The sequence below is a fragment of the Scyliorhinus canicula genome, chromosome 9 (assembly GCF_902713615.1).
Source record: "Scyliorhinus canicula chromosome 9, sScyCan1.1, whole genome shotgun sequence".
NCBI lineage: Eukaryota > Metazoa > Chordata > Chondrichthyes > Carcharhiniformes > Scyliorhinidae > Scyliorhinus > Scyliorhinus canicula.
Window position 1 is genome coordinate 139,935,113 of NC_052154.1, and position 15,126 is coordinate 139,950,238.

At 50.0% G+C, this 15,126-nt stretch overlaps 1 protein-coding gene across 3 annotated transcripts in view; it reads right to left on the reverse strand.

The window, feature by feature from the left end:
* Positions 1-15,126, reverse strand: part of lsp1a (lymphocyte specific protein 1 a) — a 451,893-nt gene that overhangs the window by 74,525 nt on the left and 362,242 nt on the right. For all 3 annotated transcript variants that reach the window (XM_038807720.1, XM_038807718.1, XM_038807719.1), the window contains exons 5-6: positions 6,569-6,815; positions 2,322-2,462 (exon numbers count right to left, since the gene is read on the reverse strand). In XM_038807720.1, the coding sequence (XP_038663648.1) occupies positions 2,322-2,462; positions 6,569-6,815 (388 nt within the window). The remainder of the gene's footprint in view (positions 1-2,321; positions 2,463-6,568; positions 6,816-15,126) is intronic.

Sequence of the window (15,126 nt, forward strand, 5' to 3'; positions counted from 1 at the left end):
TACTTGAATTATCATTTTAATCCATTCATTATCTGCAGTGCCATCTTACAGGATTTTCAGAATGGCAACTGAGGAAATTGATTATTTGTGTGAATGACATTGTCCATACGGTGAATGGAAAGTGGAGTCAGGAAGCAGGAAACAGGTGTTCCACGCTGTCCAGGCAACCCACAAAACAAACAAATCTCTTCCTTAAAACAGGAACACAGCCCTCAAAGTGAATCCAACTTTTATTTGCTCAAGCTGTGCATCGCAATATGGCAAAGCATATCCGTAGCACTGTTAAAATTGAGCTGAAAACCCTCACGTTGAAAGGGCTAAGCCATGTTATTGAATGGAAGGGCTGATTTTGTGACTGTCACCTTTATTGGAAACATCTCTGCAAAGTTGTATAGCATTAGGTGAGGTCATCAGACCCAGCCAAACCCAAATTGAGACACCAAGGGACCAATAATGTCTAACTTAAATGGGAGCAAAATCTGTATGGTGGTCATATAACAAAGGAGGGTCACAGCAAGGGCGAGAGTTAATCTAATAGCCCAATAAATTGATCTTCCGAGATGCTCTCCAGCAGCTCTGTTGTCAATCTTGCTGTAAGCCCAACATATTTACTTCCTGACCTCTATGATGTTACAAGGAGCAAGAAAGAGAGAAAACGGAACATTAAAATCAGCCGATTCGGCTGGGCATCCTTATGACGCATCTGGCGGCTGATCGAAGCCTTTCAATGGAGCAGCAAAATGACGCAGTCTATAGTATCCCATACAGCACTGCAAAGAGCTGACACAAAATCCCTCCACAATATGAACGGGCATCTATTTTATTATTGACCATTAATTCTCCAAAATTAGTAGTGTTGAAATAAAAAGGCCATGCACCATGCAGACAGCAACACCAATGTCAGACATTTTAAAGACAGACCATGCAACTGCGGTCCTAGACCACACATAGGCCCGTTTTCTGCACTGAGGAGCTCCACTTGCCGGAACTCCTCAGTATAGCGAGATATCAGGACGCCACTTTTAAATCCCATCTCCGAGGCCCTCGACATGACCCTCAACCTCCCCCCACCCAAGCCGGAATGCACTAGTAGAGGGTCCCCTTCACCTCGGAGATCCCAGGCGAGCGCCATTCAGTACTGTTTTCCAAAAACGGGGACCAGATGGAACAGCAATTGTGCGAGTCTCCCAGGGGATCGGAGGCCCCTAGGTGCTTGCCCTCTGGGCAGGGTATTACCCTGGTACTTCTGGTGCCACACAGGCGCCCTGACACTGGCCAGCCTGGCACCCTGACAGTGCCACCTGGGTGCCAGCCTGGCACTGCCAAGGTAGCTCTACCAACTGGCAGGGGCATTGCCAGGGTACCAGGTTAGCATTGCCAAGGTGCCAGGCTGGCATTTATTACATAGCTACAATCGGGTCAGGGGTGTCCTTATCAAGTGTTAGGGAGGGTGTGGGGAGGGGCCGGGGTCTCCCTTATTGTGAGTTGGGGTTGGGGAGCTCAGGGGTCAAGGGGTCAAAATCAGGGGCTCCAGAGATCGGGACACCATTTAAAAATGGTATCCTGGGGCAGCACGGTGGCGCAGTGGGTTAGGCCTGCAACCTCACGGCGCCGAGGTCCCAGGTTCGATCCCGGCTCTGGTTCACTATCAGTGTGGAGTTTGCACATTCACCCAGTGTTTGCGTGGGTTTCGCCCCCACAACTCAAAGATGTGCAGGCTAGGTGGATTGGCCACGCTAAATTGCCCCTTAATTGGAAAAAATGAATTGGGCACACTAAATTTTTTTTTTTTTAAATCTCTCCACTACACTGAGGAGTTCTGGCGAGCGGTGCTCCTCAAAGCAGAAAAAAGGCTTATGAACATCCTTGGCCGTGCGTTCCCCGCTGAGGCCCCCTATGTAACCGGGGGGATGTTAAATAGCGGGATGATTCTTGGCGCTGCAAGCGCTGGGAAACATGCAGCTAAACATGCTTGCTAGGGGGTGGGGGTACGTTCTCATTTCGTTAAATCTCACCCAGAGTCTCTGAATGTCAAATCTAGGTCTTTATTATCCACCAGGACAAGCAGGTGTCCCAACACTGACGCCTGGGGAACTCTGCTATAACCATCCTCCAGCCTGAAAACATCTGTGAACCACTACTGTTTCCTGTGACTGAGCCTATTTCATATCCATATTGCTGAGGTATAATCTCTCCTGCATATTCGCCTTAGCGAGCTGCATAGCATCACAAGAGCTGTGTACTTCTGACTTTGCCATAGCAGTGCAAAAGCAAAACAAAACACTCAGCATAAAAATTCCATGTCCATCAGGAATTCTTACCTTAAATGTTGGGCTCTTGGGGCTGAGGGGAATGAAAGGGTCCTCCATTTCACTACCTGAAATACTAAGAACCTTCTGCCGTTTCTCTGCTGCTGCCATCCTTCGTTTTTCTCGCTCTTCTCTCATTCTCCTTTTCTCCTCCTGCATAAGGACAAAATATATTTACATTTACTATCCCACAAAATATGAGGTTGGATTCTCCGCTCCCCAACGCCGAAATCGCGTTCGGCGACAGGGCGGAGAATCCGTTTTGGCGTCGAAATCGGGAGTGGCACCGGTTTCTGAATTCTCCAGCCTCTGAAAAGCGGCGTACTCGAGGAGTATGCCACACCGATTATCCATTGCCTGAGGAATGCCCCGCAATGCTTCTTCCCTAACCGGCCGAGCTCCCGATGGTGTGGGTTACATGTGCTCACACCATTCGTGTACTCGGCGTGGTGGCTGCGGACTCAGTCCAGGGTCACCACAGTTGGGGGAGGACCAATCGGCGGGCAGGGGGGGCTTCATTCGGGGCTGGGGGCACTGTGGGCTGTGGGCGGGCGGTGCGGGGCGCACAAGTGGCTGATGGGGGCACTACTTTGGCAGTCCAGGTCCGCGGGCTGAGTCCGCAATGGAACACAGCACAGTCGCTACAGGGCGCCACCGTGCACATGCTCGGCCTCTGAACCGGGAGTGCTGGGGGCCGTATCAGCAGCTAGAGCTGCGAGCTCTACGCTGCCTCCCTGCTAGCCCCCAGCCAAACAGGGAATCAGTGGCCTTTTGACACCAGTTTTCCTGGCATAAAAGACGACCGTTTTCACGCCGGCGTGGGGACTTAGTCTCCAAAACTGAGAATCCAGCCCATGGACTTTCAATTTTAAAATTGCAATGCTGACGGGCGAAATTCTCCCAACGGGAGACAAACAGCCGATGCCGGAGTGAAACCCAGATTGTTTCACTCCGGCGTCGGAGGCCACTCCTCGCCCCCTATTCTCCCCCCTCCCCGGGGGGGCTAGGAACGGCGGCGCGTGAATTGCCTTAACGCTTGCGTCAAACCGGCGCGGCCGGAATGACATGGCTCGCAGCACCTAAGTGACGTCACCCGCGCATGCGCGGTTGCCGTCTTCCCCTCCGCTGCCCTGCAGGACATGGCGGCTTGATCTTGTGGGGCGGCGGAGGGAAAAGAGTGCGTCATTTACAGACGCCGGCCCGACGATCGGTAGGCACCGATCGCGGGCCAGACACCTCCTGAGCACGCCCGTGGTGCTCGATCCTCCCTCCACCCCCCACAGGCCCCACATGCAGCGGTCGTGTGATGTTCACGCCGGCAGCGACCAGGTGTGGTTGGCGCCGGCGTGAACCAGTCGGGTTCGGCAGGCCGCTCGGCCCATTTGGGCCGGAGAATCGCCGGTCGCCGTTAGAAACGGTGAGCGGCGATTCTCCGAGCGGCCTGTCGCAAAATGCGACACACCATTTTGGGGGGGGGGGGGGGTGGGAGAATCGCATGGGGGTGCCAGGGCGGCGTGGCGTGATTCGGCCGGAGAATCGCGCCCCACATCTCAAAAATACTATTTTCATTAAATTAGAAAAATGTGCTTATTTTTTGGTCAAACTCTATTCTTTCTAGTGTACCCCATGACAATTACTGAGCATTTTTCTGTAACATTTCCTGTAAAGTCTTTTTTGTGTAGCATTTCACAACTCACTCTTAATCATAGTCAAATGGGCATGGTTATTGGGCAGGAGGTCAAATTGTTATGGATGAGTACAGCTCGCTCTCACTCAGAGCTTTATTATTCTCCCACACCCGATGGGAGCATTCTCCCCATCTAATTCACGACCAGTTCTACCACTGCCACCTAGACCTTCCATTTTCTCAACTGTTTGAGAAGACCATGGAGGATAAAAGATGAAGCAAACTAAAACAATTGAACAGCAACAAATCACATTGAGATTGCATCTTTAGCATTGCAAAATGTCCCAGGACACTTGACTGCAGTGAACAGTAATCAGACAAAGAGCAACATTGAGCCAAATAAGAAGATTCTGGCCTGGGTGACTAAAAGAGTACTCAAGGAGATAGATTTTAAGGGTCTTAAAAGGAGCAGAAGGAGGTGGAGAGGGTTAAGGAACATATGGAGTTCCCAGATGCCTGAAGGCATGGTCAGCTGGTTCATGCTGAGGCAGTAATCAGGGATTGGAATAGAGTGGGTGGTGAAGGTATGAACTTTATAGTTCTAAACTAGCATTAAATGGAGGAAAAGTTAAACGTTTTAAAATGCTGATTTTTATAATTGAGTTAATTGACATTTTCCATTCCTTCTACCTTGATCTCTTCCTTTAAAAAAATTTGAAACAATTTTTTAAATACCCTGACACAGCATTTTTGAAAGTTATCTACCCACTGTACCACCATGCCATAGTGCTTTTGTTACCTAATAGTGCACAGTGCCCAAGCATATGGTCATGAGAGACCAACGGAATCCTCTGAAGCCTTGTATAAAAACGCCATGTAAATTAAGGAATAGCAGCAGTAAGTAAACCGGAGGATGCACATTCCTCAGCCCAATATGGAGCATAATGCTCAAGCGAAGGTTCCAGGGCTTTGGAATTGCTGCGTACTGTTTAACTTCAACACATCTGTCTTCATGCAGAAAGTTGAGGAGGTTTCTGGACCAGCATAACAATGGAAGAAGACTATTTTCATTCAGTATGATGGGTGCAAATAACAATTCATCTCAATAACCCAGTTCAGACCCAGACACAAGTTTCAAATGCTACACAGTGTACACTAAAATTACCATTTCTTTTGGCAAATGATCAGTTTCCTAGGAGCAAAGGTCAGGAAAGAAGGGTGTACTTCCACTTTGTTGGGTCTCTAGCATTTTACATTGCTCAGGGCTTTAGGAAGCCTTCCTGAGTACATTCTGTGCTTACAGTAGACACAAACCACTCTGAGCTGTTTAGAAGAGGCAGGATGGAGTGTTCCTTGTCCAGGTCTCATTTTCCAGATGATCAGTGAAATTGGAAACTCTCTGCAGAGGCTTTCAGAAGGTTTGGGCTGCATTTTTTGCAGAGGTATTGGCCCCACCCCTTCCAGCTGATCAATCAGGGGAAGCCCACTCCTGCATGGCCGGGGAGCCCCAAGTAAATTCTACTGCCATCAGGCCATTAACTGGTTTGGGGGCAGGATTTCCACAAGGCCTCCACCCCCATCTAATAGGTAATCCCATCCCTGTGCAATGCTGGCCAATCAAATGGCCAGGCGCTCTCTATTCCCAACAACCCCACTGGGAGCGGCGGCACTGTTGGGACTGCCGGTAATCCACCACAGAGGAGCCATGGAGGCCAGATTCAGAGGTCAGTGGGGGGGGGGGGGGGGGGGGGGGGGGGGGCATTTTCCAGGGCTTGGAGGGAGGACCAGGTTCAGAAGATCAGGCAGGACAGCCTCTGATGGGCACCGAGCACCTGGACATGAGCAATCACTGTCTCGGCCTGCAAAAAAGACCGCCAAGCCGGAGGTGGCCCTCAAGTGGCGGCATGTGGTTAGCACTGTTGCTTCACAGTGCCAGGGTCCCAGCTTCGATTCCGGCTTAGATCACTGCCTGTGCGGAGTCTGAACATTCTCCCCGTGTCTGCGTGGGTTTCCTCCCACAAGTCCCAAAAGATGTGCTGTTAGGTAATTTGGGAATTCTGAATTCTCCCTCAGTGTACCCGAACAGGTGCCAGAGTGTGGCGACTAGGGGCTTTTCACAGTAACTTCATTGTAGTGTGAATGTGAACCTACTTGTGACACTAATAAAGATTATTATTATTATTTCAGGTGAGACGTTAAACCGAGTGTGCTTACATAAATGTGAAAGATCCTTGGCAATTTTTAAAGTTTATGTTGCAATGAAATCTGTGGGGGCCAGTTACCTTCCTGTACCTGACCAAAATCTAGGAAATGTGTCGGAAACTACGGGCTGTGGAAGATAATTCATCTGGGACAGACTACTCTCACCTGTACAAATATGCATTTCCATTTAAGGTAACTCAATAATGATCAGGGGTAGGAAACACAGACGGATTTACCTTCCTCAAAAGCACCACAACCACTTATCGCACACCTATGGTGGAGAGCTGCTGACCAACACAAATGGTGGATCAAGCGCTTCAGATTTCCCTGCTGTGTATGGCTCAGAGTTGGTGACCTTGCCTCTGAACCATTGGAGATGCCCCTAAACCTCAACCTTAAAAGACCAATAGTTGTGGTTAAACATGCCCACCTCCTCTCTGGCTTGTAGCTCCTGCTCCTGTTGCTGCCGCCGGACCTCCTCCTCCTCCCTCAGCCTACGCCGCTCCTCTCTCCTCTTCTTCAATTCTTCCAGCTCCAGCTCGGCATCATGACCCTTCTGCCGCAGGCGCTCGTACTCCTGGTTTTCCTTCTCGTCGAGACTCCGGCGGATCTGCTCCAGCTTCTGTTCAGCTTCCAGGCGAGTCAATTCGCCCTCCTCATCTGCTTCAGGGAACTCGCTGGAATTTGTATGAAGGGGAGACGGGGTCAGGAAAAAAAAAATCAATATTTATTAATTGTTGCGAATCAAGACAAGCTTATCACAAACAATTGTGTAAAACAGGAAAAAGTATTGTTCATTCTTGCTCCCTTGAAAGCTCATTTCACCATGGCCCAGCATATAGATTTAAGAAGGCCCAGGTTTGAACCTCCGTCTATATTTAGTTATCTCGAGCAGTAATAAGCAGTGTTCCTGCTCTATTTTGCAGAATGAAGTGAACCCCAGGTCAGGCTTTGCTGTGATTGCTTTTACTGTTCATTTGTGGGCACTGCTGCCAAGGTCTGGATTTATTGCCTGTCTCTAATTGCTTGTAGGAGGGTGGTGATGAGCCACCTTTTTGTTTAATTTAGAATGCCCACTTAATTATTTCCAATTAAGGGGCAATTTAGCGTGGCCAATCCACCTAACCTGCACATCTTTGAGTTGTGGGGGCGAAACCCACGCAAACACGGGGAGAATGTGCAAACTCCACACGGACAGTGACCCAGAGCCGGGATCGAACCTGGGACCTCGGCGCCGTGAGGCAGCAGTGCTAACCACTGCGCCACGATGCTGCCAGGTGATGAGCCACCTTGAACGTCGACTGTCTTGAGAGACGTTCTGAGACAACCTGAGGAGCTAGATTCGGGAAATGTGGCAGATTTCCTTCCCCAAAAGGATACTGCTGAGCCTGATGGGTCTTTACAAATGTGTGGGCAGCACGGTGGTGCAGTGGGCTAGCCCTGCTGCCTCACGGCGCCGAAGTCCCAGGTTCGATCCCGGCTCTGGGTCACTGTCCGTGTGGAGTTTGCACATTCTCCCCGTGTTTCCGTGGGTTTCCCCCCCACAACCCAAACATGTACAGGCTAGGTGGATTGGCCATGCTAAATTCACCCATAATTGGAAAAAATGAATTGGGTACTCTAAATTTAAAAAAAGAAAACAAAACACAAAACAAACAAACAAATGTCCAGCTGTAAAACGACCACCGTTATGGACTGATAAGTGTGCAATCGAACGAAACAAATAGGGTCCCATTCTGGGTGGGATTAGCGAGGTCGTTCCCAGCATGTAATCATCCTGCTATCGAACTGCACTCTGTTATTTTTTTCATGCCTGAGCGGGGATGCCCCGCCGAGGCCACACCTTTAGGGGAGTGAGGGGGGGGGGGGGGGGGGGGGGGGGGGGGGGGGGGGGGGGGGGGGGGGGGGGGGGGGTGTTCCTCAAGCCCTGCCGCCTCCCACCTCATACGGCCAGGGCACCCCCAACTCCAATCCCCGGTGCATAAAAATGCCACCTGAGCACCTTGGCACTGGCGGCATCAGCAGTGCCAGGGTACCCCCTGCCCAGACGCCAACCATCCAGGGTCCGACAATTGCCTGGGAGACCCCCACTCCTCCCCAGGGAGCCATTCCACCTGATTCCCGTTTGTGGGGATCAATGCTAAACAGTGCCTGGCTGGGGTCTCCTTGGCGAAGCGGGTAGATTTCAGGGGCTGGTTATAGCTGGCATAGACATAGTGAAGTGTGGGTAGGATCCAGAATGTAAGGTCTCTTGAGATCTTGTTAGATGTCATGGTGTGTAACAACTGTCAGGATCCCAGAAGAGGCCTCTCGCAGAATCTGCCGGCCGCGTCCTGTCCCGATTCCGGTGGGAGGTGGCCGGTAAATCCAGCGCCAAGTGTTTTTTCCCTTCTGGATTTATTTACGTAACTGAATTTAAATTCCCCAGCTGTCGTGGCACATTCCAAATCACGAGTCCAGGCCTCTGCATGATGTAGTATAATTCCTACTGTACCCATTTAAATTCCCATGCTAGAATGATCCCCAGTCACTGAAATGGAAAGCCAAAGCATGGCGGGAATGTGGAAGAATTTGAGGTGAATAGCATAGGTGCATTTAAGGAGAAGCTAGATAAGTACATGAGGGTTCAAGGAACTGAAAGTTATGTGGATAAGTTTAGGCGAAGAAGGATGCTCAGAGGCTCGCGTGGAGCATAAGCACGAGCATAGGCTTGGGGGGGGGGGGGGGGGGGTGGCGTGGCCTGTTTGTGCTGTACATTGTGTGCAAATCCATAGAACATAGAACAGTACAGCACAGAACAGGCCCTTCAGTCCTCGATGTTGTGCCGAGCAATGATCACCCTACTCAAACCCACGTATCCACCCTATACCCGTAACCCAACAACCCCCCCCCCCCCCCCCCCCCCCCCTAACCTTACTTTTTTAGGACACTACGGGCAATTTATCATGGCCAATCCACCTAACACGCACATCTTTGGACTGTGGGAGGAAACCAGAGCACCCGGAGGAAACCCACGCACACAAGGGGAGGACGTGCAGACTCCGCACAGACAGTGACCCAGCCGGGAACCGAACCTGGGACCCTGGAGCTGTGAAGCATTTATGCTAACCACCATGCTACCGTGCTGCCCCAAGTTTTTAAAAAAAAATTTCAAAGCACGCAGCAGGCTAACGGAATTGACAAATATACATTTCAGGGTGCAAAGCCTTCTTCAAAGCTGAAAAATAAGATGCAGACAATACACAAACAAAAACAAATGCAAGAAAAATATACATTGGCCTGGATCGTCCAATGGAATTAGCGATAATATTACCGTACGTATCTCGCTGTCAATTTACACGCCTTGGAATATATTACTCCTTTATAAACACTAAATAAATATAAGTTGTTTTAGTTGTTGCCTACTTGTAATTCATTAGTTAACCTCAACAAGGGCATCTGTAAGGTAGCTACTCTTGGCCACAATGTCCATGGGATGGGTTTGGAGTGAGGCGGGCAGCGTGGCGATAAATCAGCCGAGGTTCCTTTATTGACCATCGCCCAACAACCCCAACTGGAGGATTCAATGGTATGAGGATCAGCTGATAGCAGTTCAGCTGTGATACCCTTCACAGTCAAATAGCTGGCTGAGTGAAGTATCAAGGGCCACCCGTCTCTGTCAAACATACCCCAGAAAAAAATTGACCCTTCCTGAGGGAAGAGGAGACAGATTTCAAAGATTAATTTATAAAATAAATTAAATACCGTGGAAGAGGTTTTTACTTACAAAACACACCAAAGTAATTTTGGGAAGCACACATTGTGGCATGTGGTATTATCACTCACAAAGCAAGCAAATTTTACTTGATTCACAACGGTGTCTTTCTCTGGTTATGTGGTCAGGTTGGCTTGTGGTATTAAAATGGTGCCCCACAGTTTCGCAGTGTATCCTGCACACAGCAACCTGAACACGAATGCACAGGAAAGTTTACTCTACCCACTTGTGGCCATTAAAATGTTCAAGGCAACCCTTTGCCTGAGTCACTGCTATCGCGGCTGTATCTCCAATGAAGGAACACAACACCACATGGCAAAAAAAAATGTCAGAGCTCTAAACTGTATGTCGCATCATCCCAGGTATTGCTCACTTGGTGGGGCAAGAGCTCCTCTCCATTGATAAGATAGCAGCCCACACCATCCTATGGCAGGATCTGGACAGCATGCAGGCCACAAATGTCAGCTGTAGTCCAGTTATTGAACACTCCCCTCCCAAAGTCAAAAGATTAGTTTTAAATCCCACACCAAAGACTCGGGCAAAAGATCTAAACCGTCACTCCAGTGGAGTACTGGATCATATGTTAAACTCAGCCTTCTTCTCAGATGGATGTAGAAGATCCCATGGCTGAAGAAGGGCAGGGGAGCTTGTCTTGATATTCTGTCCAATTATTATCCCTTAACCAACAGCTTATCTGGTCATTACCATTATTGTTGTTTGTGGAGTACATAAAATTGCCTGCCGTACAAAAAAAGCAACTATACTCCAGAAGTAGTTATTTTGTTTGAAAGCACTTTGGGAATGTTCTGATGCTGCAAGGCTTTTTTAAAAAAAAAGAAAGTGTCAGGTAATAATGGAATTATTTCTTGTTTGCGGCAATCACATCCTTGCTGATCTTTAATGATTTTACCATTGCTAATTTCCCCCACGCTAAGATTCCAGAGTTTACCATTGTTCAGAAGCTTACTGAACAAGTCACATCGACACTAATGCAAGAGGCTGCAGGGGACAGAAACTAGCTGCAACAATACTCAATAATCTCCACACTCTGTTGGAGAGCACAGCTTGTTTGATCAGTGTCTTTGTCACTGAATTCAATATCTTCCGCACTGTGCCTGCGCTCTATTATCTCAGGATGCATTACAACTCGCCAAATATCTTTCAACACCACTTCCTGGCTTCATGACCTCTACCACTAAGAAGGATGGGGAGGAAGATCATGTCAACATCATAACCTTCAACTTCCCTGCGAAGTCACACACTAGCCTGACTTGGACATACACCACCCTTCATTTGTCATCATGCTCAAAAGCCTTTAAACTCCTGAAAAAACTGTAAGAATATCAGCACACGGACTCCAGTGGTTCAAGGAGAAGGTCCACCATCAGCTTCTCAAACTCTGGGCTGGATTCTCCATCCCGCCGCGCCAGATTTCTGATTCAGCACACCGGCGGGATGCTCCTTTTTGCTAGCTGGTCAATGGGGTTTCCATTGTGCCGGCAAAACGAAGCATCCCGACAGCGGAGAATCCAGCTGACGAGGTTCTGAGATCACATGGCCTGGCCAGTGTCACCTGCACACCGAGAACATTAAACAAAATGGCATCAACACTGTTCCATACCTTGATTCTTAATTGAACTAACATTCAGAAATTTACTGGCAGCATTATTAGGCCTATTCTGTCTAAGCCACACTATCGCTAAGTATAGGAATATCCTCCATTCACTGCAAACACCATTACTCATAGGTGACAGCTTCCAGTTTTCTTTCTTCCTAAAATATGCTGGGTTTCAGTTCCAGAGTCACTAACAATCCTTGACTCAACAAGATATTCTTAACGTGTGACCTGAGGAGAGTGTTAACATCTTACTCATGTCTAAACTCAATGCTGCCATTACATCCTGACCACCCTTGTGAGGGTTCCAGTCGAGTCCAATGGATCATGATCAGCAGCAGGAGCCTGGACTGATTTTTATTCTTCTAATTCAATGATGGCTGAATTAATTAGAACATATACCCCGTCTTTTAGCTGAGATCAGCCAATTTAGCACAGACTTGGGAACAAAACCTGGGCTCTCCACCTTGTCTGCATGGCCCAGAACATACATCGAGCACACGATTAATCTGCTACACTATCAGATAGACCATTCTTCAGATTCCAACCTGATTCCTTCACTTTCATTCGCTTCCTCTAAGACTGAAGACATTGGAAGATAAGAAATAGCACCAGGGGTAGATCCAAGCCCACCGCCTTTCAGTGCAATCATGGTTGATCCTCTGCCACAACTTAACTTTACCACCCATTGCCTTATCCCTCAATTCCATGTTAGGCCTTAAGAGACCAAATATCCATCAATCCCAGCCTTGAGTGCATTCAGTGTTAGTGTTCTCAACCCTTCGGGATAGTGAATTGCAAATTTTCAAACCCCTTACCCTGAAATTGTGCCTGTGTTCTGGATTCCTCAGACAGGGCCAACAGCCTCAGTTCCTACCCTGTCAAATCTCTTCGAAATTGTGCATGTCCAATGAGATCACCTCTTAACTTTTCCAAACTCTCTCGATTTACTCAATTTACTCAGCCTCTTACCATTGGATAACCCTCCTATAACAGGAACCAATCTATTGACTCTTGGCTACAGTGCCTCCATGGTGAGTATTATGAAGATTCAAACTTTAAACAGTATTCCAGATGTGGTCTCAAAGTGCAAGACGCTCTGGTGCTCCAATTCAATGCAATAACGGACAATATGTAATTTGCTTCCCGAATTGCTTGCTGTACCTGCATGCTAACTTTTTGTGTTCTTTGTACGAGTACATCCAACTCCCTGAACGTCAATACTCAGAAATTTCACACCTTTTAAAAAATATTCAGCTCGTCTACTCTTGCTATCAAAGTGAATAACCTCACATTTCCCCACATTATACAGTATGTGCCACTTTGATGCTCAATTAAAACCCTTCTAAGGGTGGAATCTCCCTTAAAATGTCAGAGACAGGTGTTAAGTAAAAAAATGGTGTGTTTCTCCCCAGAAACACAGCCAAGATTTCATTCCAGGGGCGAAATTCTCCGACCCCCAGCAGGGTCGGAGAATCGCCTGGAGGCGCCTAAACTACCGCCCCCGCCGTGGCAGAGATTCTCCGCCACCCGGGAAGTGGCGGGGGCAGGAATCTCGCCACTCCGATCGGAGAAGCCCCTGCGGTGATTCTCCGGCCCGGATGGGCCGAAGTCCCGCCGCTGGGAGGCCTCTCCCGCCGCCGAGGCTTAAACCACCTCTGGAACGGCGGGCTCAGCGGCGCAAGCAGGCCCCCGGGGTCCTGGGGGGGGCGGGGGGCGATCGAACCCCGGGGGGTGCCCCCATGGTGGCCTGGCCCGCGATCGGGGCCCCCCCCTCAGAGTCCGGGCCAGTGCCCTGGCTGCACTAGTTTCTTCCGCGTCCGCCACTGCCTCCACCATGGCGGACGCGGAAGAGAACCCCCACATCGCGCATGCGCCGGCAGTGACGTCAGCGGCCAGCTGCCGCTGACGTCACTGCCGGCGCGTGCGCGGACCGCGAAAGCCTTTCGGCCACCCTGCTGCCGGGGGCGCTGGTTTTTTGCGCCGGTCTTCAGGTGGCAACCGCTCCGGCGCGGGGCTGGCCCCCAAAGGTGGGGAGAATTCACCACCTTTGGGGAGGCGCGACCCCTGAGTGGTTGGCGCCACTCCCCCTACTCCGGACCCTCCGTCACGCTGGGTAGGGGAGAATGCCACCCCCGATCCTTTGACATTTTTCAAAATATAAGCAGGGGAGTGTGTGGGGTGGGGCCTCGGAGCCAGCAAACCTGGCTCCACAGATCTCAGGGCGCCATATTTAAAGGTTGCCCCCACCTCAAAGTGCAGGAAAAGGCCCCCACACCGAACATCGGGACCCCGGCAGTCAAGGGGAATACCCTGAACCCTCAAACACAGAGGACCAACCTCCCGCCCCCCAGGCACTCAAAAGTTGTGTGCACCCCCCCCCCCCCCCCCCACCCAGCATAATGCAGACACACCACCCACCCAGAATAATGGGAACTCTCCCCCAATGGGTTCCCTAGAGGCCCCGCACCTGGACACGACCCCTGGCATAGTCCATGGCATTGCCAATCTGTCCATACCATGGCAATACCAAACTGGCACTGCCACGTGCAGTGCTTAGGGAGGGGCATTGCTAGTATGCTGCGCTGCCTTGTCATGTCCCTCACTACTCGAGGGTCGATACTCACCTCCACCCCCCAACGTGGGGGTGTATGGAGGGATCCAAAGATCCATGAAGCAATGGTGTTAAGCAGCTTAATGATAGTTAATCTATTTAATGTCACGGCAATCAGATTCACCGCCTTTTCCTGTGCATGAACCTGGATTTTGTCACCTGTGATGGTGGGGAAGTCTCAAATGGAGATCTCGCCATCACAAATCCCGTTATGACCCATTGCGAGAGGTTAACGGTCATAACGGGATTTGCGCTCTCGATGATAGGCCCTGAAAATCAGGGGCCTATATATTTACAACACCAATGTGTCTGCCTCACAGCTTACATTCTTTGCCTAGCTTTGTACTATCAGCAAACTCGGATATTTATATTCGCAGTCTCTTTGGGGCCTAGATTGTTACATAGCCAGCGTCCCAGTACTGGGATCCTTAAAAACGCACATCCTAGTTAAAGCCTGGCCAAGCGTAAATATTTGTAACTTGAAAATGTGCCCTTTATCCACAAATTCTTTAAGTCTATGGGGCCGGGATTCTCCGGGAGGAGATGAGCAGGAACCGCCGGACTGTGAGCAAACCGGGCTGGCATCCGGAGAATGGCAGCGAACAGTGGGAGGGGAGAAGGAGAAGGGGGGGTGGAGAAAGAGAAGGGGGGGAGGAGGGAGAGAGAGAGAGGGAGAAGGGAGTGAGGAGAGAGGGAGGGGGGGAGAGAGGAGAGAGAGTAGAGAGAGGAGGAAGGAGAGAAGGGAGGCAGGGAGAGAGAGAGAATTTGGGAGGGAGAGGCAGTGGGGGGGGGAAGGGGGGGGTGGGGGGGGAGAAGGAGAAGGAGGGGAGGGAGAGAGAGAGGAGAGAGAGAGAGAGAGAGAGAGGAGAGAGAGGGAGGGAGAGTGGGGGAAGGGGGGTGGGGGGAGAAGGAGAAGGAGGGAGAAGGAGAAGGGGGAGGGAGGGAGAGAGAGAGAGAGAGAGGAGGAGATAGAGAGAGAGAGAGAGAGAGAGAGAAGAGAGAGAG